Source organism: Cyprinodon tularosa, unplaced genomic scaffold (assembly GCF_016077235.1).
Source record: "Cyprinodon tularosa strain WSP-4 unplaced genomic scaffold, ASM1607723v1 ctg342, whole genome shotgun sequence".
Taxonomy (NCBI): Eukaryota; Metazoa; Chordata; class Actinopteri; order Cyprinodontiformes; family Cyprinodontidae; genus Cyprinodon; species Cyprinodon tularosa.
The window spans coordinates 924,965-952,683 of record NW_024039055.1 but is presented as its reverse complement, the minus strand read 5'-3'; the positions used below and the strand labels follow the sequence as shown (position 1 = coordinate 952,683).

The 27,719-nt window shown below is 37.6% G+C and overlaps 1 protein-coding gene across 3 annotated transcripts; it reads right to left on the bottom strand.

The window, feature by feature from the left end:
* Positions 1-27,719, bottom strand: fam120b (family with sequence similarity 120B). Of its 3 annotated transcripts, none has more exons than XM_038294633.1 (15): positions 27,620-27,719; positions 27,224-27,376; positions 24,136-24,326; positions 23,894-24,027; positions 23,650-23,772; positions 23,272-23,463; positions 22,220-22,484; positions 21,930-22,113; positions 21,712-21,813; positions 21,417-21,589; positions 15,576-15,668; positions 7,832-8,038; positions 7,506-7,653; positions 676-958; positions 1-592 (listed from the first exon to the last, which is right to left on the bottom strand). In XM_038294633.1, exons 2-15 carry the CDS (start codon positions 27,351-27,353, stop codon positions 568-570), a joined length of 2,250 nt encoding a protein of 749 aa, XP_038150561.1. In that variant the 5' UTR covers positions 27,354-27,376; positions 27,620-27,719; the 3' UTR covers positions 1-567. The 3 variants fall into 3 exon arrangements, with proteins under 3 accessions (XP_038150561.1, XP_038150562.1, XP_038150563.1); XM_038294634.1 differs by having other exon boundaries at positions 27,242-27,376; XM_038294635.1 differs by lacking the exon at positions 27,620-27,719 and having other exon boundaries at positions 27,196-27,331.

Genomic DNA, 27,719 nt, shown 5'->3' with positions numbered 1-27,719 from the left:
TACAATCTAACATTGTGTTGTTTATTACCAGTCAGAGAGTAAAAATGAGCACAGATTATCTGTCTCTGTTAGCATACAAACTCTTAATGTCACCAGGTATAAGATGGTGTGGACTTAAATTTGCTTTTAACATATTTTATTTTATATCTGACACCAGAATAATTTTTTTCTGTTCAGGTTTGTCTTTTTGTTTTTTTTACCATAGGAAGGATTATATCTCTTAATAACAAAACAAGCTCCATGTTTATCAAAAAAATCTAATTACTAAAGAAAATGTTTTTTCTTATTATTTCTTTGTTGCCTTTTGTCCTAAAAAAAAAGGTTCCGAAGGTAAAGGCTGCAGCACTTTCTTTTTAGCGTACCATGGCACCGCTAGCATTGTTTCCTGTTTAAACTCCATTTCTCTTCCTACTACATCCTTTAGACAAACATTCCTGACAGATCATTCGCTGATCGGTTTGTTCAGAGAAATTTGATCTTGTCCTTTTCAACACATTTTTATCTTCTTCATTTTAACAGTCCCTCTCTTTGATCCTTAGCTCCTCTCTCTTCAGGCTTGAGTTATATTCAGGGACCAGGAGGGTGTTGCCATCTGAGAGGAGAGCAAAGGAGATAAAAGACATCAACGGTTAAACAAAGGAAAGTATTACCATTTTTGAGCCACACAGGTCCTACCTGGGAGCCAGTTGGTATCTCCCTCTGTTGGGGTACCGTCCACCTCTGGGCTGTTTAGGAGGCCGGTTTCCTTCATAGGAGTCAGAATATAAGTGGAAGCTTTGACCTCCTCCTCCTCCTCCTCCTCCTCCTCCTCCTCTGTGTCCTCCTCTCCACTGTATTCTCTGTGGGTTTTCATAGTTCTGTTCTCTACAACCTTCTCCCCTCTCCCTCCATCTTTGTCCATGTTGAAGGTCTTTTTTTGTCTCACCTCTCCAAGCCCGATCAACTCTCTGAGGGGAACCTGCAGGTGAGACAAACACATCTAATGGAAACTTCAAAAAGAAGAATAAACAACATTTATTACTTTAACCTGTGGGTTTGCTGGAACTTTATTACAAAAGTACCCCAAAATATTACAATAAAGACACTAAGAGAGCCCTTCTGTCTTGGTAAGTAAAATATCCAGGATCTTAAAAATAGATCACTGATTGCAAAAAAAAAAAAAAAAATGGTGAAAAACATCCAATTTGGAACACAGAGATTGCCAGATTATTCTTTTGCAGCTATTTGTCACGGTAAGGAGGTGGTTACAGTAAATGTTGTTTACTTTATTATTAGATTTCAGATTAAACTCACATATTTTAACACAGAGGAGAGCATCTCAAACTTGAGACTGAAAAGCTGTGCAATATTTATTTTTTTTTTTACAACAAAATGTAATCATTCATAAAAACAAAACAGCTACCAAACCCAAGAATGGTTTTCCCTCCTCCTAGACCTTCCTCTTTGCCATCAATAGGACCAAGACCACCAACTCTGTCATGGGGCAATTGGTCTACTGACCAAGGCGGACCGTTTTTTACTTGATGGTATTTATTTATTTATTTTTATTTTTTTTTCTGTTCGGCCCGGTACCAAATGACCCACGGACCGGTACCGGTCCGCGGCCCGGTGGTTGGGGACCGCTGTCCTAAATGGTTTCAGATAAATTGTAAATAGGGATTTTATGTCTCCATTTTAACAATCGCATTTTTCTTGGCATTAAAGGCAGATATGTGGAGTCCACAACTAACAGCTGTTCTTCAGCAGATTCTCTGATCTTAATCCTCTAGAGTTTCCACTTGAATCTTAGATGCTTCCCTCCATGAAGTTCTCCTTGGCATGTCTTGGTAGGTTAACAGGGGTGCTATACTCATTCCGTTTTGAAATGATGGACCAAACAGAACTCTGTGATATGTTCAAAGTTTGTTATATAATCTCTGACCTTTCTGCTGGGTATTTATACTGAGAGTCAATTACATGTAGGTAAGCCTCCCGACTGCAATCCCTCACACTAAGCATGCTTGTAGCGACAGTGGAGAGGAAAAACTCCCTTTAAACAGGTAGAAATCTCCAGCAGAACCAGGCTAACTGACAAGATGTCTAGATTTTATTAAAGATCATTCAAGCATAGATTGAAATGCATGCAGATCTGATTTAGAAAAACAAGGTAAAGGAATTACTAACATATGACAAACCTCACAAATAATCCCACAAAAAATTAATAATTTGGGGGAACTACAGGTAAATATTTACACATGTTCTGATGACAGTTGATTTTCAAAGTAATCAACTGACATGAAAAAACAAAACCCTTAGCAAATTTAGCTTGAAGTTTACGTTACTCTGGATTGAAGAAAAAGGCCCTAGGATGTTTGCATAGAGGGAAACCAGGCAGATGGGTGAGATTTTATGCCAATTACAAACTAGAGCAAAGTCCAAGTTTAGACTTTATCAAAAGAGACATGCGGTCTACTAAACTAAATCAGACCACAATATAAAGTCTGAGTGTTAAATGAGTAAAAAAAGCACACATACAGATGCCAACTGCTAGCGGATGGTATGTCAGGCCACAACCACACAAGCTATTTTTTATTTGACTCTTTCTTTTCCTTACATTTTTATCTTTTAAAAAACTATAAAGGAAATCAAATATGTACAGATAGATAAAAGTTGCCACTATCGGGTGAAAGATTAGAATTGGATCACTGCTCTCAAGTCATATTATGTAGTCTGTGAAATAAAGTCAGAATAAATGTCTGTTTTCCTTTTTGGACTGAGAGTAAAACGAAAGGACGTGGGAGAGCAGCTATTCTGGAATCGCTGTTGGAGCGTGATTGCGAAGGCAGACAGGCAGAGGAGATATTTGCTGAGGAGACTAAACATCAGGCCCGGTTCCAAACAAAAACCAAACCGGCTTCTCAATGATACCACATAGCGCCACCACTACTCTCACACACACACACTTCATCTCCCCACAGCTCTGTAGTAATGATCAGTGTCTGTGTCCAACAGAAATGAAACTCTTAGACACAAGGAGTTATATCCTTCATCTATGAAACCAGAAACATCCTTGTAAGACCCACAAGGGTTGATTTGGGCAAGAAGCAGATGGTCCGGTGCAAGTTTTCAGAGTCAGCTACAACATGGCACACAAAGAAAAGGTTTGAAATATTATGGTTTATAATCTGCAGCTGGATTGCACCACCAAATATCTGCGTGCTATAAATTATTACCCAGGCTGGCCACAGAACCTGAATGTTAGGAAGGGTATTAGGAAAATTTACACATTCAATAAAATTATAAGTGTGCAAATGTAAAAGGGAAGATAGAATAGAAAATCTGAAATAAAAAAGTAATATACTGTGAGGGAGAGGGGAGCATGAGGAAAAGGGGAGCATAGAGAGGGGAGAGACAGAACTGAGGAGTCTGTAATCAGTTTGTCTTGTTGTGTGTCTTAAAATAGAGGTCTCCCAGCCTATAAACAGAAACCTGCTATTACTGCTGCACTGACAAAGCAAGCCTCCACCAAATCGTGCACAGCACTACACACGTGTGTATGTGTGTGTGGGGGGGTCTGCACACAAACAGAAGTATGCACTACAACCACAGAACACATGGACTTCATTACAGCACAGCCCTCTGGGTAATGTGGTTCAGTTAGGGGGCCCAAAGAACTACAAATATAGATCAACTCTCACATAGTTTAAAAAAAAAACACACAAAAACAACATAAAGTTTGTAGTTTAGAAACAATTCGTAAATAAATAAGGCTTGAATTAAACAATGAATTTGGACTTTCTCCTTTTTTATAGACAGACTCTCGTTCTGCTCCCTTCAAACAGATTTTATTATGTAGACATAATGAGCGATTAGCACAGACAAAAAGTATCCTTTTTATATATTACAATACTGTCTCATGATATTTATGTATTTCTGACACTGAAACCTGTTTTATCGTTCAGTTTATATTAAACCTTTTCTAAGGTAGATTAGATTGGCAAATAACAAAAAATACAAACCGAGTTTAGATGGGTCTTAAAGTGAATGAGACAAAAGTAAAAGAACACAAATCTTTCAAAATAAAGTAATGGTTTTGAAAACTCAAGACAGAAAGCAGCCCCTCCCTCACATGCTCTGCAGGCAGATTATCTGGGGCAAAGTTATTTTCTAATATCCAATTTTGTTTCCTTCTCAGCTCTGCTCCATCTCCACCAAGCTCATCTTAAGGTTATAAACCTGCTTATTTGGTTCAGTAAGTAATGAGGAAAACCTTTTTCTCTACAACTTGTTAAAAAAAAAAAAAAAACTGTGACATTTTCTATTTACTCCTTCGATAAATACCATGAACCATTTCCAACAGAACCCTTCGCTGCACGAAGACATTGAGGTTTTCTGGCATGCATCTTAACCACAGGATCCTAAAAACAGCCGAACAATTCTTAAATCCGGTCAAAACATTTTCTTTTTTTTCTTTCTGACCCTCAAGGAAGGTTTTCGAGATCAAACATCTTTTCCAAAGAGTTCAGGCTCAAATACCAGCATAATTACACATGACAAAGGACAGCAAGGAAAAAACATCCCCAGCGATAATAAAACACAAAAAGAAAGACAGAAACTATTCTCAGCATTAAATGAAAGTCAACAAAATAAGGGAAAAATAAGAAGCTAATAAAAAGAAAGAAAGTATGATCATAACTTACTGTATTTTCTATCTTTATTTAATCAGGTCTGGATTTGTACGTATTGTAGATTTAAACCATTTTCTGTTAGTTGTTTAAAAATGATTTAAGTGATTTAAAAACTGCTTTATTTTCACATTAAATAAAGGTGCATTTTTATAAATGTAAATATAAAAACAAAGAGTCGATTTATAATAGCAAATCAATTCAGTGCTTCTATCACACATTGTGTACCAGTTTGATCATTATAGCTTACAGCTAATAAAATTCTGATTCTATGAAATTTCAAATTTTTATTAACGATTTTGATTTTAACACAGAAATTCTATAATATGGCCATGATACATTTTTAAAGAGTGTCTTATTGGGGGAAATAGTTTGCCTTGCACTTTTGGCACCAGAGACAACATCAGAGGCATCTGATGCATATCAAGGACTAAACTGTAGCTGAGAGATCTGAAGTCAAATGAAAGTTAATTTAACATGTCATTAATTAATTAACATCACAGGGTGACGTTAATTAATCAATGGAGGAGTGGAGAAGCACAGAAAACAAGTGTGGCGAAGTGCTTCCTTGCTAAGCTCCACGATGTAATTATTGAAGCAAAATGAATCTTACCCAAGTGCTGAATGCAACCACAGTTAAGAACATTGACTTTTAGTAAGGTTCTGTTTAAAAATATTTTTAAATATACCTTTGTTAGTCTTATGCAATTTTATTTTTTTCTTTGAACAAACTGAATTTTTCGGTTTGATCTGCTGTGAGTCCAGGGTATGCAACCATAGACATTTACTACAGGATATTTGTTATTTGATATTTCCAATTTTTGGTTTTATAATGAAAGAAAAAAAAACTTGAAAAAAAAATAAATAATTTTTAACAAAAGTGATGAAAGGGCATCGTAGAGTAGCCTGGGTGCCATTCCGAACTTAGTCCCGCCCACAACATTTGAGGTCGGGAAGTTCGGTCTGGCATTGCTTAATAGTAGCGCGAGTATGCTAGCACAATATCTGGCGGGCCAATCAAATTGTCAGGGCGGGCTTTATACGATGATGGACAGATGATCAACAGTAACATAATCAACCATGTCACCAAAGCGTGCATGGGTGACAACAACAATGGCTGCCGCTGGAGAGTTGAGGTGTGTAGATTCTGCTATTAGGTCTGTTCTAGAAGATATCAACAGCAAATTAATTTTAAAAGAGGAACAGAGAAACGCGATCAAGGCTTTTGTTGAAAAGAAAGATGTTTTTGGAGTCCTTCCTAAGGGATTCGGCAAAAGTTTAATTTATCAGCTGGCTCCCTTTGTCGCTTAACATACGTCACGCACTCCGTTGCTCTTATTGGTTGTAGGTCTATCCAATTTAGTGCAGAGGCATTTTTTTTCCTGGCTCGTTCGAAACACGCCCCATAATCACAGCTCTATGGAGCAGTATCAGACTCATATTCTGACTAGAATCGAGTAGGACTACGTCAGGCTAATCGTAGAGTGCCTAAAGAGCAAAAGGTTGAGGAGCTCTGCTGTAAGCAATGTTCGTCAAAATGGATGAAAAAATTAAGATGACTGTTGTGATTTATCCCTCTGTGTGAAACATATCTAAAATACATATATATTTTTTTAACTAATTGCCCCCATAAATAAAAAATTACCAACAATAATGCAACATCTTCACCTTTATTAACCCATTTAGGCCGGGAAAGCATTAATGCATTTCTACCATTGAAGCCGGGGGCGCTGTTGCGTAATTCTACCATTGACGCCGGGAGAGCATATAAGTCAAGCAAGGAGAAAGAAGTTTTTTTCAAGCAAACATGGAGGAGTTTGACAGAGAAGAGTTGTCGGAAGGCAGTGTTTTTGAGGAGTGTGTCGGCTTTGATGACGGTATAGATGAAAATGATGACTTTGAACGCGCTGAACCAATCGAACTACCAGCGCAATGCACGGAGTGTTTTCAACCGCACACCTGGAGTGAAAGTTGATTTGCCTGCAGACGCCACACCGCTGCAGGCATTCAAGCATATTTTTAATGAAGAACTTTGGATGCATCTTGTTACCGAGACGAATAGGAACAGTGACCAAACAAACCAAACTCCAACAAGAGCAAAGATGGCAAATTGGTCACCCGTGACTGTGACGGAGATGAAGACATTTATTGGGCTGTGTATGGGCATGGGACTTATTGTGTTGCCAGTACGAAGAGATTATTGGCGACAGAGTAAACCTCTCTTCAGGACGCAGTTCCCCCAAAATATGTCCCGGGACAGATTTGTGGCCATCTGGAGGTAAGTTGTATGCAATTTATAACACAGATATATGCATTATTATGCATAATAATACTGTTAATAAGTAATCATCAGATAGTTATTTATGTAATGTTTGTTCTTTATTTTAAAAACGTTTTATATTGCACATTCTCAATGAAGACATGATCACATATGGAAAAAATAAAAGGTTGAATTTTTTTTTTTTTTTTTTTTTGATTACTGCTTTTCACTTTTTTTTTGGAAGAATTTCAAAGATAAAATATATTTTGAGTTCTATCTGCTACAGAAGCTGAGATATCAATAATTTACTAGGCGTTGACACAGTTGCTGAATTTACAGAAAAACTTCAGGTTTTAGGGGTATTTTTTAAAATCGGCCATAGGTTTTTAAGGTGTTTTTTCCAGGCGTTTTAGGCCTAAATGGGTTAAACATTATGCCAATGCTTGTTTTCTTTTTCTAAGGAACAAACAAAGCAAATTATGGAACTTTTTTATGTGTGCCGCTAAATCAATATGTACTTTGTCAAAAGTGTTTAGTGTTACACATTAAACAGAAAATAAGTGGCAAGTCTGATGTCTTACCTGGGTGTGGGCCTCTATAGCTGCCTTCAGGTGGAGGTTGAATGCTTTTCTGTATTAATCTGGGTTCAGACTGTAGGACCCTGCCTCTCTTCCTGCAGGTTTCTAAAAGTTGCTCCTTTAGCCCAACAAACTGAGAAAGACAAGACATCTGAGGAGAAAGACAGATTTATTTAGAGTTCAAACAACTTCTAACATAACTGGAAACAGCCCCACATCCCATACATTGTTAACATTCAGAAACCTGATGTTTAAACTCAGTGGAAATAAACTTTTCCTCTCTTTAAGCCTTGCATGAACCAAGTGCTTTATCTTTATTCGAGACTCACATCATTGTCAAGCAGCTCTGGTTTCTCCACACCGCTGTGTGCCTGCAGGTACTTGGAGTGGAACAGCTGCCCGTCAAAGCTGTGCCAAGGCATCAGAGCAGCACTGGGCAGCGGGCAGCCACTGGCATTGTTGGCTCCCAGCAAGTGGCTTAGTCCTCGTACGTAGAGAGATCCCAGCTGCACCGCTCTACTGGAAAGGAAGGGCAGCTGAGAACAGAGAAAGTTGGGGGTTTTTTATACATGGGATACAACATTTCTTTTTTCTATTTGTTCGACAAAAAGGTGCCACAGTTGAGGAGTACAAAAATAGGAAACAGAACATGTTTTTGTTTTCAAAAGCGAAAAACTGCAGCTAACAAAGTGAGGACAGCTCTACTATCAAGGCCAAATATCGCTGAATGCAGTGGAATAACAACTACTTCAAAAACAATCCATCTGCCCTAAACAACAATGAATAATGAACAACATGCTGCAGAAATTAAACAATGGGCAATCTTCTCTGGCAAATTTATCCTTCATGCCCTTTTTGTGTTCAAGACAAATTAATGAACAAAAGACCACCTAAGAAGTGTTACAACTTGATTATATAACCCAGATGGTGTAGAAAGAAGGTGGTTTTCTGGCTGTGTGGTCAGGTATTTACTCCATTTCTCTTCATAAAGCATTATCACTTCATGGCTTAGTTGGTCTCAGGATTTGTCCTGTTTGTCTATCAGCTGTGTTGTGGTGGTGGAGCCATTTTCCGGGAAAGTAAAGTTAGGATTCAGAGAGCTGTTCCAGTCCTTCAGTAGTGATTGTGTTGTTTGTAGGGGACAGCAGTCAAGATGGAGGGTTCAAGTTGGCAACTTCTCAAAGCAGATTCAATTTCTGCTATCTGAACAATTCGAGACTCTAAAGTTCTCCAGGACTCCAGTCAAAAATTATAATATTTTTTTTCTATTGCTAAAAAATGTGCTCATCTACCATCACAGATGCAGACAACATCCTATTCTGACTAAATAAGGCGTAAGAGTTTATCCAACCTGTACTGCTTTAACAGCTTCAAACTATCTAGGTAACAATTTGATACGAAGGTATGGAGTGTCAAAACCTTTTTCTGATTTAGGCTATAAATATCAACAGAAAGACTGTCCCTCTTGGATGACATGAAGAGGCTTTGGAAAAATTTGAAAACAACTGTGTTATGTAGCTCCTCATGTAGTGTGGTGTTGTGAGCTTGCGGTTTGCGCTTTACATGCCACTCTGGAGCCGGCCAAAATATTAAGTACAAGTGCAAAAGCAGCATGTAGTATAGAAACTGTAGACGTGTTAATTTTCTGCGCAGCGTGCACATGCATCAAACATAAACCAAGCTTTATAGCCTTTACTCTATTTCAGGCCTGCCCAGAGTCGGCCCTTGAGGGCCACTGCCCTGCAGGTTATAGAGGTTTCCCTGCTTTAGCACAGCTGACTCTGATGATTGCAGTTCAGCAACAGCCTGTTAATCAGCTATTAGTTATTTGTTCTATGTTTCACGCAAATTTAACCCATTAAACCTGAAACCTGATGGCATGTAACAGAAGTGTTAGGAAATTTGATGTTTTGCAGAGCTTAAGTTTTCTGATTTTCATGAATTAATCTTTCATCATTTACATACCATTCATCAAATTCCAATTAGATTATTTTGTGGGGTTTTTTGTACAGTAATTAAACTTACTATAAATATGCTATTTATTATTTTTACTGAAAATAAAGCATATAGTAAGTTATACAGAATAAAAAATAATTGTTTATTTTCAACCTATTTTCTCTTCAACTGTTCTTTTTTAAATGTAGCCTAGGCAGAAGTTCAACTGAAGAAACAGTGACACAGCCAATCAGCTTTGAACCCACGTTCACGAAAGCCAATCGGCATCCAAAGTTCATCTTAAAAGGCCTCCGATACGCACCTGTCTGCTCCTGAGTGCAGGCGGCGGATGCGCTGTCTGACTTCATTCAGATGACACCGTTTCAACCCACCTCCAGCCCCTCCTCCACCATCGTAGCTAAAGACTCATCAGAGTGTCATTCCTCCTGGACTCTTACTGTGTTCCTTGTCTCATCTTAACCGTTCTGGCAGAAGACCGCCATTTTGAGCCTGGTTTTGCCAGAGGTTTCTTCCCAACGGGGAGTTTTTCCTCTCCACTGTCGCTCCATGCTTGATCATCATGGATAGGTTCTCTCAGCCTGTGTTATCCAAGCTGGACTTCCATCTCCCAGGTCCCTGAGTGAAGCTCTAGTATCAGCTCCCACAGTCCACTGGATCTCCCCATAAAACTCAGCATACCGTCTCGCTAACCAGCAGTCTACAGACTGACCAACTGCATCTATCTCCACTCCTCCACCAGTTTCAGGTCTGGGGGGAAACAGCCCTATTCTTTGCTCCTGTTCATGCATATCTATCAAAATTAAGCGCCATGTTTCCTGCCGAGGTCTGAGCGCAAAAGACAAAGTAATTGTATCAAAACATTTCTCCTAATTGTCTCTTCATGTGAGTTTTTCAGATTGAACTATACAAGATTTTCCTTTAAGTCAAACAAAATTTTAAGTTTAAAGTAAAGTGTGTCTTCTGGAAGCTGTAATGACTGGTGTAGGTACGGACAGCACATGATAAATAACTTAAAGAGGAAATAGTAGCAGAGACATAAAAAAAACATTTAGACAAGATAGGTAAAAACTTGTCATTACCTCATTGTTTCTGCTGAAGCAGCAGGAGAACACCTGTTTACAATTTCTAGAATCATCTGCACTTCTACAGTTTGGAATAAAAACATATTGATGTCTTGTGGGAAAACAGGCAAATGTCCCTCATTCAGAGCTCTTTCTTTTACTGAATAAAAACACAGAAGGTGTCATTTTATCAACAATTGCCTATTCTTTAATTTTAAAACACTACATTTTCTTTTTAAATTGGCTTAACTAATAAATATCTACACACCAACATTTGGCTTTACTTTCCTTCAGTTCAAAAAATACTGACTTATCTGTGGTAATATGCTAAGTGTCCAAACCTGCAGAGAAGATTTATCATAGCAGCATAAACAGCTAACCTTATCTGCTTCAGTCTTACACATAAAGCAGCCAATTACATCAAACTCAAACCACCTACTTGACTGCTACTTTCCCCTGGTAACTGTCAGATAGTGGAGACAAATCTGTCCATTTATCTGTCTTCCTACTTCCTAAAGAGTTGAGATTACCAGGCAAAGATAAGTGGTGAGATAACACAACATGTCTTTGGGGGAATATATGTGACTCCTGCTCAGAAAATACAGCCATGAAGGTATTTTAAATAGCAAGGAAAATTTGTGCTAAATAAAAAAAGTGATAAAAAATTGTGTCAGTGTCAGGGATGAGCGATGTAAACATAAACCATTAAAACGTTTGACACAACAATAATTTGGAGGATCTTCGGAGGAAACAGCTAATGAGAAAAAGAGCCACTGAAGTGCATCATTCTGCCATTTAATGCAAGTCAAAATCAATTTCCTCTTTTTAAATCAAGCAAAAATCTTTATTCGATATTGAATACCTTTAATATAACTTTCATGAAATTTGGACTACACCATCAATACTCCCATATGTTATGCTAAACTTTACACACGTGTACACAGATGCAGGAAAAAAGACAATGTTTAACCTCATTTCATTTGATTAAACTAATCTGTGTTTTTTAGAAACCGTCAACACAGTCCAATGAAACCAATTGCCTCAACAAGTCACCTTCATTGATGGATTAAGTTTAAAGTATCCTTGAAGATCTCACTGAGCTATGTTCAACAATGGTTCATCCAAAAAAAAACTTCCAATGACACTGTGGAGCAGCTAAGCTGACAGACTGACTCTGGAGGAGCTGCAGAGCTCCACAAATGGGTTTTCTTACAGATTATTTTAGCTTTATCTTTCCGCGCTGCTAAAGAAAAGCATCCTCCATGATGCTGTTAGCATTACATGTCATTATGGCAGTTGTCTTTAACAGAAGTATGCATTTCTATTCTGTAACCCAAGCTCTGACCTGGGCATCTGCTTGCATATGTTTGATGCGTCATCCACGTTTTTAAACCAAGCATTGGCAAACTTCTTATGGCTTTCTTCGTAACAGATTTTTCTTTCCAGAAGGCGTACAGAAGGGGCCCAACACTGATCAGCTTTATAGCTCAACTTAAACTATGGACGAAAACAAACCAGTCATGTGACCACTAAACTCTAAATATTTCCTTGTGATGCCTATATTGTATATTATATGTTCTTTCTTATGTATTTGCCTGCCTAGGGACTACGAATGAAAACTAGCTTTGTGGCTATAATCCGGCATATTTACATTTGTTTTTATACTGATGTTCATCAATGTGCTATGTCCCTATTCAAATAAATAAATAAATAAAGTAAAGTTGCTTTTATAACAAGCCACTACTCAACCTGCCTGTTTGTTAAGCTTATCATGAGTTTAAAACCAGAACGCTGAATGGAAATATGGAAGAAATACCTCTGTAAAACCCAATAGAATTAATACAATTCTACAGACAAGAGACATTTCCACAGCTTCCACCTGCATTTAAGCCACTGACTACTCATAAATACTCCACATGGACGCTGTTAAATAAAGAAAACAAATAATGGCGTATTGTACTGAAGATAACCAAATGAAACTGGAGGAGAGAATAAAGACTAAGAGCTGAAAACAAGCATAGTAAGGCCAGCGGTCAGCAACAGCAGGCAGATGTTCCCCCTGTGTGTGTGTGTCTGCTCTCACCTATCCTCTGGCAAACAGCCCTGATAACAGTGATTACATGTACACACATAGACACACACACAGCCCTGCCTGCCACCTGCCTCCAGTCAAACACAGCTTCATCTTCTGAAAACAATGGATCACTGAACTGAGACACAAAAGGCCCACGGGGGCACACAAACACACTAACACAGAGAGGAGGAAAAAAAAAAAACGAGATGGAGAGAAACATGAAGAGAAACAGAAAAAGGAGAAAGTGGTCAGATGCTTAGAGTAAGAGAACATGAGAACACACAAAAGACGGAGACAAAGAGTGAAATGTGTCTGTGTGTGTCCGGTGGGGTGGAGTGTGTGTGGTGTAAATAGCTCCATGTGGTGAGCGTCAGCCAGGACAGGCAGCCGACTGTCGCCAGCGTACCCTCCCTGTCACACACACCAAAATCACAGTCCCATGGGGAGGAATACTGCAATGAAAACCTACCTACCGTACACTAAAGATCTACCTCTTCCTAACACAAACACACACAACTTACTCTGCTTTAATTAGAAAGAAACTCTCCTTCAATAGATCACTATTTTTTTTATAAACCCCTTCACGTCACATAGTCAGATTTCATTGTGCATTTGATTCAAACATCACAAAGGGAGTTAAAGCACCTCTTCTCTGCATCTCCTGACCGTCACATTCAAATCAACACTCATCCCTAATTATTGTGTGGAGAACAGACGAGCTGAAAAAATTACAAATTACTTGACATAGGTCGGCAATTAAGCTGTAAAAATAAATTCAGCTATGGAAAAAGAGGGAGGAAACTCTGTGGCTGTTTTCCCAGAGAGTAAAAAATGTAGGGCTCAGTTATATCTACTGAGCTCCTAAAGGACTTGAGTTAATCAATCTTATAGTGTGAGGAGATTAAACTGAGTTATGAGGTACTTTGCTGTCATAAGAAGGGCTTTGAGCACCTTGTGACCATAGAAAATCTTTTAACATTTAATCAAATATAGCAGTCCTTTAAGCCGCAGATTTCTTTTTAGAGAATTTCTCCTTGTAAGAATTTTTATTTTCCACAATGTTCTTTCTGGGTAGTGAAATGTATTTGTGGATGGATGCTTGTGTGCTGATGAAGGTTCTCAGTCATCCAGGTCATAGTCATTCCGTAAAAATTCAAAAAATATCCACTGGACATGGTTTCCAAGATTTGAAGACGTTTCGCCACCTCTCCAGGAAGCTTTCTCAATTCAAATGTCTGGATCCGCAGTGAGTTGTGCAAATTCTGTATGTGCGGTGATGGAAAATGGGACATCTTGTGTTCTAGGAAGCATATTCTAAATATCAAGAATATTTGAAAAAAAAAAAAAAGATTTATATTTATGTAGTTCGAGGATCTTCCCTGGCTAAAAAGTGATAAAATGACTTGTGTTTCTTTTTCATTTTTTTTTTTTTAAAGATGGACCCAAGGTTAGCTTGTATCATCAGAGTGATTGAGCGTTTACACCTGTCCAAACCAAATGGACTCTCCAAGCAAACAAGCTGTTGTGTGGTTTAAGTGTGAAAGTGCTCTAAGATTACAAAACAGGAGAATGACCCTTCCTAGGACTTTTGTCCACACCAGATGAACTGGAACCAAAGAGAATACATCTTCTGTGTCATTATTTTTAAAAGCTCCTACTGTATAAAATCACGAGAGGAAGTAAGGTGATCTTTAGAAGGGTGAGATGCTTACTACAGATTTCTTTGTAAGGTAGTCTGTCCAAAGCAAATTGTTTCAGAAGACTGTCCAGAAATTCACGAGAGGTTTATGTTTAAAAAAGGAAAAGGCTCCTATACTGTATTATATTCGGAGTAAATATATTAAAACTTATCGGTTGTAGATCAAAATACAATAGAAGAGAAAGACTGTTTCTTTACTTTTATAAGAAATAAATCTGCTACTGTAAGATCATTAACAAGCACATTTTAAAACCTTTAGGATTTCTATAAAAAGTTAATTATCTTTTGAATTATTTAAGCTGGAATATCAAACTCTGATCAATTAAATCAGCAAAAAACAAAAACAAATACAACATACTTTGTTCAGTCAGAAAGGACCGCGCAACACATTGTAATCTATTTACTCTAACTATTTCTGCAGTGGTTTGGATGTAATGTTGTCATGTCAGGCTTTCAATTTGATTAATTTGATTTCTTTACTCTTATTTCTAAATAAAGGCACCATATTTGCAAAGTCAGGTTTAGAGCTGTGCTGTGAAAAATAAAGAAACATTTAAGGTAAAAACAAACGGCTGTGGGAATTAAGTCAAGTCTTCTTTCCTTCCAAGCTGTGTGATAAAACACAAACAAGGACTAGCTCATATTTAGATGTTTGGCACCTTTGACCTCATTGGTTCAAGCCATTTGAACATGAGGTTTGGGAAGCCCTGGCTATGATCATTGGACACATTTACCTAATGAAAAAATACAAACCAAAGAGAAATTAAAACTACATTATTATAATACCCTTAGTAATGATATTATCAATCAAGAGGTTCTAAGTTTGAGCCCAATAGCCACAGACTGTGGCTCAGGGTCCCTGAGCAAGACCCTTAACCCCACACTGCTCCCCAGGCGCCCCACAATGGCAGCCCACTGCTCCCCCAAGGGAATGGGTTTAATGCAGAAATAGATTTCTCCAATGTGAGATCAATAAAGTTAAATTATTATCAAATGATCTGATGGTTTTAATAAAATTGCCATGTATTTTCTGCTTGTTTTTTGTAAAGTTGTTTAATCCCATTTTAGAAAAGTCAGAAGTTTATGAGCCTTTGTTTTCCCCCAAACCTTCTAATAATGGCAACATTTGTGTTAACATCAAGATGGCTTTGTTTACAGTAAATCCAAACACACATTGTCTTTTTGGAAGCATGAAGCCCTAAAGGGTCTGTGACAACAAACATTAGGAAAAAAACAAAACAAGATTATATTATTTTTCAAATGATAATGAGTATGTGGCCAACCTCAATCTGCTGAAGCTCCAGGGGCGATCTCAGCCTCAGACACACGGCTTGGCTAAGGTAAGCATCTACGTCCTCTTCAGACAAACTTTGTACCTAACACATGCAGAATACATAAAAAATAAGAAACACACCACACACAGAGAGAGGAAAATATATGGTTTGCAAATTCAATCACAGCCAAGTGTGGGTGCGTTTGTTTGGTCTGCTCGCTGTGCAACAATTCAACAGAGAAAGAAACAATGCTGACAGCAGAAACAAAGCGGCCCGGTTGTGTGTGCAAAACAAACAAACCCCAAAGTTATTTAAATAGCGCAGTGAGAGGAGAATGTGAATGCAGCACAGATCAGACAACGGCCACTATTGTGTGGCAGGTCATCGGCTCATCTCTGATTATCTACTCGTCTAATGGTCTGTTTGACAAGCTGCTCTCATGTCTGTCTCTTGCTTCTTTATCCATTTGAATCAGTGGCTGCCAGTCACGTCTGTCTCATGGACTGAAATCAGTGTGTGTCTGGAAAACTGGAAGACAGTCTCTCAGCTGTCCATTTAACATGCCAGCTTCAAGTGATTGAGCGAACCATTATCAGACGAGTGAAGCAGATTAAAATTAATTTTAACTTGCTACAATGACAGCAATTAATTTTCTTAGGCATTGAATTAGGATCTTAAAAAATGAAACAGAAAGAAAATCACATTGTGCACCTTTTTAAGCTTCCTCATCATAATTTGCTTAAAACTGTAGTTTTATCACACCTAAAATGACCATTTACTTTACACTTGAAGTTAACCCCAATGAGCCAATACTTTATATTTGCATTTTGATAAGCATACCAACAAGAAAATCAGACTTAAATTTGTGATAAAAGCTCTAGATGGTTTGATTGACACGGAATACCTTAAATGAACCAAACATCAAATGGTACATATGTTAGTGAGTAGCTGTTTCCAAAACCTTGAGAATCAAATATAAAGGTATTGAAGATATATTTGTCTCCACCCTCCAGTCAACTCTATTAATGGCAGACTGTAAAGTAAAGAGGGCTGTGAGATAGGGGGGCTTGAAGAACTTGTGGACGCTAAGTGTTGAAACAATTTCAGGATAACTGAGAGAGCATTCATGCAATTCTCCCAGATGACAAAGAATGTCAGTTGACTATGTGGTATCTTGTAGCCAGTGGTGGAAAGTAACAAAGTACATTTACTTGATTACTGTAGTTAAGTACTCTTTCTTTAGTATATTTTCTTTATTTAAATCCTTATTTTGAGGGTGTACTTTTAACTTTCTACTCCACTAGTTCTAGGAAGCTGCTAGTTATTCGTTACTTTTGGTTCAGCTCAGCTTTTTATTCAACTGTTGCTGTTTTTCTTTCTTGAAATGAAATTTCAACATGGCAGATAGCAGCTCTTATGACTGACTTCTGACACAACTGTTTTGAAGATTGTATAATATGAGAAACTCAGTGCAGATATTATTTGTAGTTTAAAGATTTTTTTAAGGTGTGAGTTGTTCTGTGACCAAGTTGTTCAGTAAGAAGAGTTCTGAAATCAGAGTTGTGGTTTCTTTGTGATAACAGATTCAACCTTAAACTTCTATTCCATAGTAAAGTGTGAGGAGAATCAAGACTCTCTTGATTTATTTTTGAATAATAGATAAAGATCAAAATAGCTGTCCTTGTTTTTTTTTGCCATTTTTATGCTAAAGTTCTTCCAGATGTTGCAGAATCTGTAGCAGAGCGGTTCTACACATCAATGCATGACGTGGTTTCTGAAAGTTACAAGGCCTGTTAAAATTACTCTGAAAATTATACAGAAATGTACTAATATACGAAAATGTAATCTGTAATTTTGAATACTTTGGTACTTTCAAAAGTGAATACTCCAATACTTTAAACTGAGTAGATGTTGACTGAGTAACTTTTACTTGTAGTAAGATTTGACTACAAGTATCAATACTTTTACTAGAGTACTACTTTTGAATACTTAATATACCACTGCTTGTAACTGGGGTGAAATTATTGAACTGTATGTAATTAACTTTATAATAAGTCCATATGATTGGACTGGATAGACTGTATCTTCTATCTACAAGTTAGATATCAATATTTTTAAAGTCATGTGAAACAACACTTGTAGGAAACTAAAGCAAAAATTAAATAAAATGAGCTAAACTAAGCAGAAATGTGTGATAGCCAGCCCTGTTTTTTGTTTCAACCTGTAAAGTTTTTTTTGCTAGGATAGCCCTTTATTAGAACTCCCTGACCCTAATGAAGAAACTCATCCCAGTAGCATGATACTTCAACCACCAGGTTTTCCTGTGGACTCTGTCTTGAGAGTAATTCGCAGTGTTTGCATCAAGCAATGAAGCAGATACCCAGTTTAAAGCACAAGCATTAGACTGCTTCCAAGGATAGACCAGCACCCATCATTTATGGCCAAATGATGGGAGAAATCTAAGTGTCTGAGAATAAAGCCATGTTTCTCTAAAGATCCCCATATTTTAGGACTCTTTAGTATTAGGGTTAAAGGTTATGGCAATTTAAGTATGTATAACTATAAGTCAAAATTCAGTGTATTTAAATGATGAAAGAAGGAATCCATTAGAGGTTGTGCGAAATTATTCCCAAGTCTGGTGCTTCACTTAAGCCCTAAGAAGCTGTTTTAACTTGTAAAGAGGACAAACGTGTGTAATTTAAAACTTCATGTAACAAAGCTGGCAGCAAAGTAGCTAATTGCTTTCTAATTTTTGTTTTGTTTCTGTAAGGTGATGCAGGCACGTTAATCCAAGTGGTTTGATGCTCTGATCTCCGTTTTCCTTCAGATAACAAGATGACGCTGTTGCAGAGTACAAAAAACACCAAGTCTGTCAACTTTTCACATGCTTTGAATCTGTTTAAAACTTATTGATATTAAATATTTAAAGCCTTTTGAGACTTTTAAGTCCTGCGGTTGACGTAAGAGCGGAAATCATAAAGAACAGTGTCTGTGGCTTCACTCTGGACTCCGTGGGTGATGAAGGCTGTCCTCAGCCAACAGCAATACAACACAACCCACCGTGTAAACATTTAATGTTTAATTTAACATCACATGCTGACAAAAGAGCAGAATAATTGTTGTGTATGCCACTGATGTCAATCCTAAATCCAGAGCTGACTTTTCTGTTTACATGTCACCAAATAAATTTGGTCTTTCATTTACTGTTTACATAAATCAGCAGGTGTAGCTTTACCACCCATTCATTACCAGCAGAATGTATTCATTGGAGGCTATGCCAAACATTGAGGCCTGACCATTAAGACCCACAACAGACGTATTAATCAAGATGGAGACGTCAGCACATAGAAATGAAGTTCAATCACCATGTTTTCATTTTTTATGTACGTAAACAAAACACAACCCAGGGCATATTAAAAGCTAAATATTTGAAAACATGTCAGATTTAAATGTGTTTATAGATCAGGTTGAAACTATAACTTTCAATGTATTTTATGGTGATTGATGTGGCAGAACAAAACAAGATGGCAATGATACATATTTTCTTGTTTTTTAACAAACAGAGCTGAAAAGCTCTTTGCAGTAATAACTTCATAAAAGTTTGTAGAAATTATTTTGATGCAATTCAATTCATTATATATATATATATGTATACATACATTTGTATAGACACACAGCCATATAGCTGACTGAATCGAGTCACTGACTTTGGAGATTTTGATCCTCTTTAATGAGCAGTTACAAAATTGTTCAAACAGGTCTTGCTCAAAGTCCTGCAACTAAATGTCATCAATCAAAGTAAGGATAATGCCAAGTCAGTTGGATTTAAAATCAGACTTTGACTTGGCCATTTCAACTCATACTTTCATCTAGAACACCCTTTGGTTGTATGTTTAGGGTTGCTCTTCTGAAGGACACTCGACTCTTATCTTATCCTAGACTATTTCTCCATCCCAGCTTAAAGAAAATCATCCTCACAGCATAATGCCACTAGCCTGGGTGCCATTCCGAAATTAGTCCCGCCCACAACGTTTGAGGTCGGGAAGTTCCGTCTGGCATTGCTTAATAGTAGCGCGAGTATGCTCGCACAATATCTGGCGGGCCAATCAAATTGTCAGGGCGGGCTTTATATGATGATGGACAGATGATCAACAGTAACGTTATCAACCAAGTCACCAAAGCGCGGTTGGGTGACAACAACAATGGCTGCCGCTGGAGAGTTGAGGTGTGTAGATTCTGCTATTAGGTCTGTTCTAGAAGATATCGACAGCAAATTAATTTTAAAAATAACAGAGAAACGCGATCAAGGCTCATCTTCTTATTCTAGGCGTGCAACTGCACGCTTTGATTTTTGTTGACATCAACTATGCGTCGCTTAACATACGTCACGCACTCCGTTGCTCTTATTGGTTGTAGGTCTATCCAATTGAGTGCAGAGGCATTTTTTTTCCTGATTCGTTCGAAACACGCCCCATAATCACTGGAGCAGTATCAGACTCATATTGTGACTAGAATTGAGTAGGACTACGTCAGGCTATAATGCCACTGCCACCATATTTCATTATGGGGTGGTGTTTTCTGGGGTAAAAGAGCAGTGATTGCCTTCCACAATACAAACAGTATGCATCAAGGGTTATATCAGACTGGAACCGTATTTGCCACGTTTGCCAAGTTTCACAAGCTTCTAGGCCAGGCTTTTAGCTATCAATGCGTAAAGGTGTACACTCTATGTTCTTTACTTAAAATATTAGAAATTGTACACCCTGTTTTTAGGATGTATGTCTTCGGTACGCCCTAATTTTCCTGCAGAATATGGTCGAATATCTAATGTCCCTACGGGCAACTTCATTCGCGGGAACAAGCATGCTGCGCTTTTTGCAAGCAGGTAAGCTTGAAACTGAAAAGTTTATGAAAACTTATCAATACCTGAAAACTATAGAATTATTTTGGATGTTTTTTTTGTTGTTCTTTAGGACATATTGTCTGTGGAATGGGGAAAAATAACAACTAACAACAAAATGCTAACTGGAGAGGGGGCGTGATTGGCACCAAATCTGCAGCAAATGTCAAACTGATGCCGCAATTTTTTCATGGTTCTTTGAGATAATTGGAGACTTTATTTATAAAAGATTGATAAATTGATGTAGTTTGTGGATAACAGTGTGCTAGTAGCATAACTGCCCTAACCCTAACTCTAACACCTGCTTGTGTAACACATCAGCTTATGTTTACAAAATGTATGAAGTTACATGAAAAAGTCTCAATCAACTTTCAGAATTAGTTTCAGTGTCAGGTGTATTCTTAAGAGAGTAGATACACAGAAATAAAAGATGTTCTGTCTGCACATTCTCCTCTGTTGGTTTGCAGATTGTGTTAAAGTATTTGTAGACTGTTTTTCAGTTTGTTCAACTCGTAAATGTAACAATCAAGTTTCACCTTTAGCAGTAAGTTTAAGTTACATTTTCTTATTATTTGAATTAACATATGTAAATTAATATTGTACATAAAAATTATCTCATGTCTTCCTTAATAATTTTCTACCTCTAGTCAAGCACACATACTCCCCATAATCAGGACGACAGAAGTGTTGTAACAAAGACAAAAAGTTAGCTGCATTCCACCTCAAGATGCAGGAAATAGCGTTTCAGAGTATAAACTTCAACATTTTCCTTTTCCTGCTAATTATGCCTTATTATACATCTTATAAAATCTAAAAAAAAAGTAGAAAAAAAGTGAAAAAGCTCAAAGGGTTATAATGCATTTGGCCAGCATTGCAATGAAGGCACATTTTCATTCTTTTATGGTCGAAGTATATGTGAAATGTTTCAGAAAACCTGCAAAAGAGTCTACCTGAAGCACTATGTATGTGACAAGACAGAGGGCCGCCAGTAGAGAGTCTCCAATCTTTCCATGTAAGTCAGAATAGTCAAGGCAGTCAAAAACTGTAAGGAAGGCCGCAAGTCGAAGAGCAGAAACCTCATGACCAGTGCTAAACCATAACAGGTCCAGATTGGGTTGAGCACCTACAAATCAAGACAGAAGGAAAGATAATATGCAATGGATGAAAAGCAGCATATAAAAGATAATAGATGTTTAATCGTTATGGCAGTTTTCAAGCAGTCTCTTAGCAGAAGCTTTGCAGTACTTGGGATGTTAACTGGGACAGGCTGGACCATGTCGGCTTCTTTTAAAGTGTTTCCAGGGAAGACAAACCATTCCTTGATAGCTGGAACATCCGCAGAGCTGTCTGAGAAAACACAGAAAATTACATGTTTAACCTAAATTTACTGTTTGTAGACATGGAACCATTCTTCACAAGACACAGCTTAAATGGTATCAGTGTCCTCTTCTTTGCTTTCCTACCATCCTTTCCAAGGAGCAAGAGTAAACCATAGACGCGCTGTCTGCACAGCTTGTAGACAAGGGCCTGAGGCAGCAATTCCTTGTCCTCCTCATCCTCTAGAGAATTGCTGCATTCTGTGACTCCAGCACACATAACACTGTAAACCATGAAACCCTCCACCGCTACATGTTTCTCTCTACATGCCTGCGGAAAACCACACAGCAAAAATATTTAGCTCTTTTGGTATTTGGTATGTTTCAGGCAACACAGAGATTTAAAGCTAAAATGCACATTATGAATAATAACATACCTTCAAAATCTCAGGAGTGACGTGTTTCTCAAAGGCAAGCAGTGGGGCAGAAATGCGAACTAGTCCATAGTGTTTTTGTCCAGGTAGTAAGTAGGAGCAGACTCCCTTCTTCAGCAGCTCTCTTTGAGGAACTGACACATTCAGAGAATATGGGACAGGTCCAGTTTCCTCCTCTTCAGAAGCATACAAAGACCTTACAAATTGGGCTACTGCCAGTACTACCTGACCATGAGGAGGACCGGAATATGGTTCAGGATTGCTTCTCCTATAAACGACAAAGATCTTACATCATTTTTAAGCATCCTAAACAAACACATGTTTATCATATTTCAGGGAGACTCAACTAAAATGGTTTAAGAAGATTCCAAATAAATGCACAGCTTTCTACATTTGTTGGTATTTAATGTTTATTTGTCTCTTTCCTGTTTATTCATCCCCGAGCAAACGAGGAAAAGGGCTCTTCTTGGAAAAACACAGTTTCAGCTTGAGGGACTCTTTACTCTCCACAAAGCTGGAGGAAATTCTTCAAATTCAATGACTTGATGCGTTTGGTGACTTCCCTGCTGAATCTGAATCTGTATTGGAACTGAATGTATTGAACAAATTAATTTAGATTAAAAAATATAAAATGGATGCAGAAATTAGATCAGAAATGAATTGGTACTACTTAATTGGCAATACTTATATTGGGTGAAGTTAATTAACTTTGGTTGACTTGAATCAATGAAATTGAAGGGATTCTATTTAGGCTGAAATAAAAATATTACTTCAAGTTGATGCATTTGGTAGCACTGCTGCCTTGTAGGAAGATGGTTCTGGTTTTAAAATACTGGACTGGGGTCTTTCTCAGTGGAGTTTCTTGTGGTGCAGACATGGTTTTGCTCCAGGTGCTCTGGGTTTATCCCACAGTTAAAAAAACATGAGCTTTCAGGTTTTTTGTTTGCTATCTTTGTCCTGTATGTCTCTTGTTGCCCTGAATTAAATGATTGATTCTGATTAAATAAACAACTTCCGTATCCATCAGTTCTTGCATTGTGATGTGTTATTCATACCTATATGCTGCTGCAGCATTGTTTCTGATATGCTGCATCTGCTCCTCTGGAACCACGTCGTTACCCAGCAGACAGGCCAGCAGAGGCAGCTGGGTAACTGTTAGTCCAATGTTTCTGCAGAGCCTCTGCCGGTCATAAATGACGGTTGTTAAGCTGTTTATTTGCAGCTTTGCCACCGACAAGTAGGGGGCACTTAAGAGATGAGATAAAACTACATGTTCAGATCAGTTTGTCCACATTTTTCATCACTTATTATAATCTTAATGTAAGCTCAACATGTACTCCAAGACAGTTATTTGGTTTATACCTGCCATTTTGCAGCCATTACAAAGCACTTTTAAAATCCATCTACACCACGTAATGATTTCTTTTACAAACCTGTCATATATGATGAAGTCTGAGTCCTGTCCCAGAATGGCCATGCTGCCATGTGTACGAGCATAGCTGGCAATTTCGTAGTCGGCCTCTCTCACTGAGCAGAACACTTCCTGACCCAGTGATCTACAGACAAAACCAGATCAAATCAAACATTATCCAACAAAACTTTGTCTGCAGTCAGTAAGAACTTGATTAAAAAACATATATTTTCTACATCAGGGATAATGCAATCATCGTCACCTACCTGAGGGCATAAGGGGTAAATGTTGCCAGAGCAGATGGCAGACAAGACAGTTGCTTATCAGGCTGTTTTCCATGTTCCTTAATGTGGTTGAATATTTTCACAATATCCCTGCTCACCCTGTGTCGCCTCTTTACCTGTGGTAAAATAGCTCTAAATGTTTCACTGTAAGTGAAGCAGGACATATTTTTTTTGCTGAAAAAAAAACTGCAAAATGAAGGAGCCTAATCTGTGGGTCTCCTCACCCATTCTGGCCTTTTCTGCTCCTCAACAAGCCCATCAAAGAAAAAGACCAACTTGATGCCTGCAGAGGTAAAAGCTTCCACCCAGTTCTTCAGTACACCCGTATACTCCATCCACTGGCCTCCACACACCCAGTTCCTACACGAGTACCAGTGTTGAAGGCAGGACATACCATCTACTACAAGTGTAGGACCTGAAGCAACAGTTAAATAGACAAATGTTAGAAAATAATAATTGGAAAACCAAATTTTAGGTGTGTATGATTACAATTTAAAAAAATTAATCAATACTAAGTGTTGAAATTATGATAAGTTAATAGATGCATATTATAATATCACTCAATTGAGCCCAACTATATAAACAACTGGTATATAAACAACTGGATGGTTTAATAGAAAACCTAAAGCACAGGGTTTATGCAAGTCAAACATCACAATAGTTTCAATAAACATGATGAAAAAACACTGAATTCTAAACACCTATATAGAAATGAAAATAAAATAAAATTAACAATCAAAATAAAAAACTATTTTGTCTCATAAAAATAGTTTTTGGTTTATCAGAAAATACAATTCTAAAAAGCTTTCTTTACCAAGCCTATATCTTTTCAGGTCAATATTTTTGTGTCAGTACTCAAAGTTGCAATATCAGTATTGTATCAAAAATTAAAGTTGTATTGTGAACCTCCTAGTAACGGGCTACACTCCCCTTAGATTCACATTAAAAGCTATGGGAATGTGTTGTTTTTATGTACAGAGAAAGAGAGAGTGCTGGGATCACTTCACTAAAATATTATAACTGTGGTAAGACTTTTTTCTTTTCTTATTTGACAGGTACAGTGTACATTAATTGGCATTGCTGCAAATATAACAGCATTAGCCAAGAGGATACTTCTTATCTGTTGTCCCCGTCTACCTAAAAACACAACAGCAAGAATTTTAGGTTAATAAAAATAAAATAAAACATTAAAATAAACAGATGCATTTTGAAAAAAGTCTATGTGGTGAGTCCTCTGATGTTCCGAGAGACAGAGTTCCATTCCTGAGACTCTTTGACTAAAAGCACTTTTTACGCAGAGGAACAACACAGTCTCCTCTGGCCGACCCTCGTCACTCTCTGTGTTCCTGATCTTTACAAACTGACTACGTGGAGAAGATAACAGACCAGGGATGATTTTGCAAAACAGACAGAGATTTAAATACTTGATGACATTTTCCCAACTTAAAAGCTTATGCTTTAGTAAAATGGCAAAATGGTAATATTGTGGTGTTTGTTTATCCAGAGTTTTGATTGCCTGATTGTAAATGGACTTAACTATTCGTTGTTGTTTTATCTGCCCGTGACCAAGTTGTAAGACAGTAGGCAATGTAGGACCGAACCATACTGTACATGAATACTTTAGTTGCCTAAAGTGACAAGTATGATCTTATGAAATTTGGAATATCATATTTGACTGTATTGCACAGCTCCTTTATCTTTGATTTAAAGGTCAGTTTAGGGTCTGCATGCATAGGTATTTGAATTCTGACACAACTTTTATTTTTTTCCCTGCCACATAAATATCTTCCTCATGATTTGCACTGTTCGGTTTAGAAAAGTACATTAAAACTGTTTGATGTTTTAAGCAGGATTGATTCAGCCATTCAGATACATGAACCATATACCTTGTAAGATTTTCAGCAACTTGTTTTGTGTTTTTACCATGGGTATAAATTGCTGTATCGTCTGCATACATCTGGATACAGACATCTGAACAAACTGAGGGGAGGTCATTTATATAGAGAGAAAATACCAGAGGCCCCAAGATAGAACCTTGAGGTTCCCCTGTGGACATGGCGAGAGGCGGCGACAATCACTAATCCTGACTGCGTGTGTGAGCGATTCGACAGATATGATTCTACCCATTTTATTGTATATGAGGAAAAGTTTAATCTCCTTTGTTTGGTTAATAATATTTTATGGTTAACAGTGTCAAATGCTTTTTTTTAGATTGAAAAACAAAGTTCCAACCACGCCACCTTTATCCAGTGAACATTTGATATTTTCTATGAAAAATAAATGAGGCGTTTCTGTCGAGTGTTTAGTTCTGAAACCAAATTGCTTTGAATGAAAGGAAAATGTAGTTGTATTTAAATGTGTTATTATTTGTTGAGCAATCGGTTTCTCTGCAATGTTTGGCTCTGTAGGTAAGATGCTGATTGTTGTGTAATTGTCCACTGACAGTGGATCTCCATTTTTAAAAATTGGAACAACAGCAGCCGACTTCCACACACTTGGAAATACTGCCTCAATAATGGAGAGAAGGAAGATTCTGGTTACAGGTGTTAATAATGTAGAACTGGATTCTTATAGCATGCACATATTAATGCCAAATATGTCTCTAGTTCTAGAAGCTTTAAGTTTCCTTATTGTTTGTAAAACTTCAGTCATTAACTTAAAATGTCAAAGCTTGATAGAAAAAAAAAATCTTTTTTATATATCTTGTTACTTGTACCTTTTACTACCTAAAAAGAACATTTGTACCGACTTCCTTCCGGCATGAACAGCAGTGGGATATATGGCAACTGTTAGACGTGTACATCGACATATACATGACTATAATCTTATAACTCCTTTATTTTCTGCTGGGTTTTAAAATAATATCACCAGTCAGAATATCTGAACAATACAAGCCATATGATTTCACTGTAACACTGTAACTTATGTTTTTTTTTTGGTTTGCAGTCATTTCAACATAGCAGAATTTCAGCACAATATTTGTTGTAACTGTATTGTTCTGACAAATAAAGTCAGCGAGGGGGAAACTTTTCATGGACATTAGGCTATAAACGAGAAATCTCACTAGGATTTGCAGTGCATGCAAATGATAAACTAAAAAAAAGAAGGCAAAAAAATAAAAACTATCCACCTTAACAGTATTTAAAGCTCATGTCTTCAAAAAAAAAAAAAAAAAGAAAGAAAGAAATTCATGCATAGCCCTTTACTAGAGAGATGCATTATCCCATTGCTAAACCCACTGTTTACATCAGTAAGAAGAAGATCCCACTTTGGAATAATTTTACCATCACAGACAACACAGAGACACTCAGCTGTTGTTGGTGGACGTACAGCTCTGCTGGTTTGTAGCGATATGCTGTCTGGCCATCTCCCGCAGGTTCACAGTGACACAGGCCTCTGGAAAGCATCGCTCCACAAAGCTCTGCAGACCTTTTACACCCATTACCGCAGGGCACAGAGGCAAATCTAAAGTAAACACATTTAAACATGTTATGGATTGTATAGTAACGGAATTAATGTTTTTACTGTTATGCTTTTCATGCATATCACTGCTGCTTTGTGACTTAAATGCTCAGAAGAGCACAAAATAAATATGGGGTTAAGGCTAACTTCATATTTACTTTGTCATGTTAGGGAAAGCATATTCACGCATGATCATGTGAGACATGTACCCGATATCAAAATGTTAAAAGCCGCATGTACACTTACAATATTTAAGAGAAACCCTGAAACCCTTAAGATGCTTCCTTCATGCAGTGTTTACATCCCGAAAATTCACAACTCTTCCGGTTGCGTTTCTGTGACGTCA

Bases quoted from the DNA above. Each gene is read 5' to 3' on its own strand.
- fam120b (XM_038294633.1), bottom strand. From the start codon at position 27,353: ATGGGTGTAAAAGGTCTGCAGAGCTTTGTGGAGCGATGCTTTCCAGAG. The intron at 24,327-27,223 runs GCTGAGTGTCTC...CTGTTGCTTCAG, and splicing joins CTGTACGTCCACCAACAACA to GTCCTACACTTGTAGTAGAT. The intron at 959-7,505 runs GTAAGACATCAG...TCTCACCTGCAG, and splicing joins CTATAGAGGCCCACACCCAG to GTTCCCCTCAGAGAGTTGAT.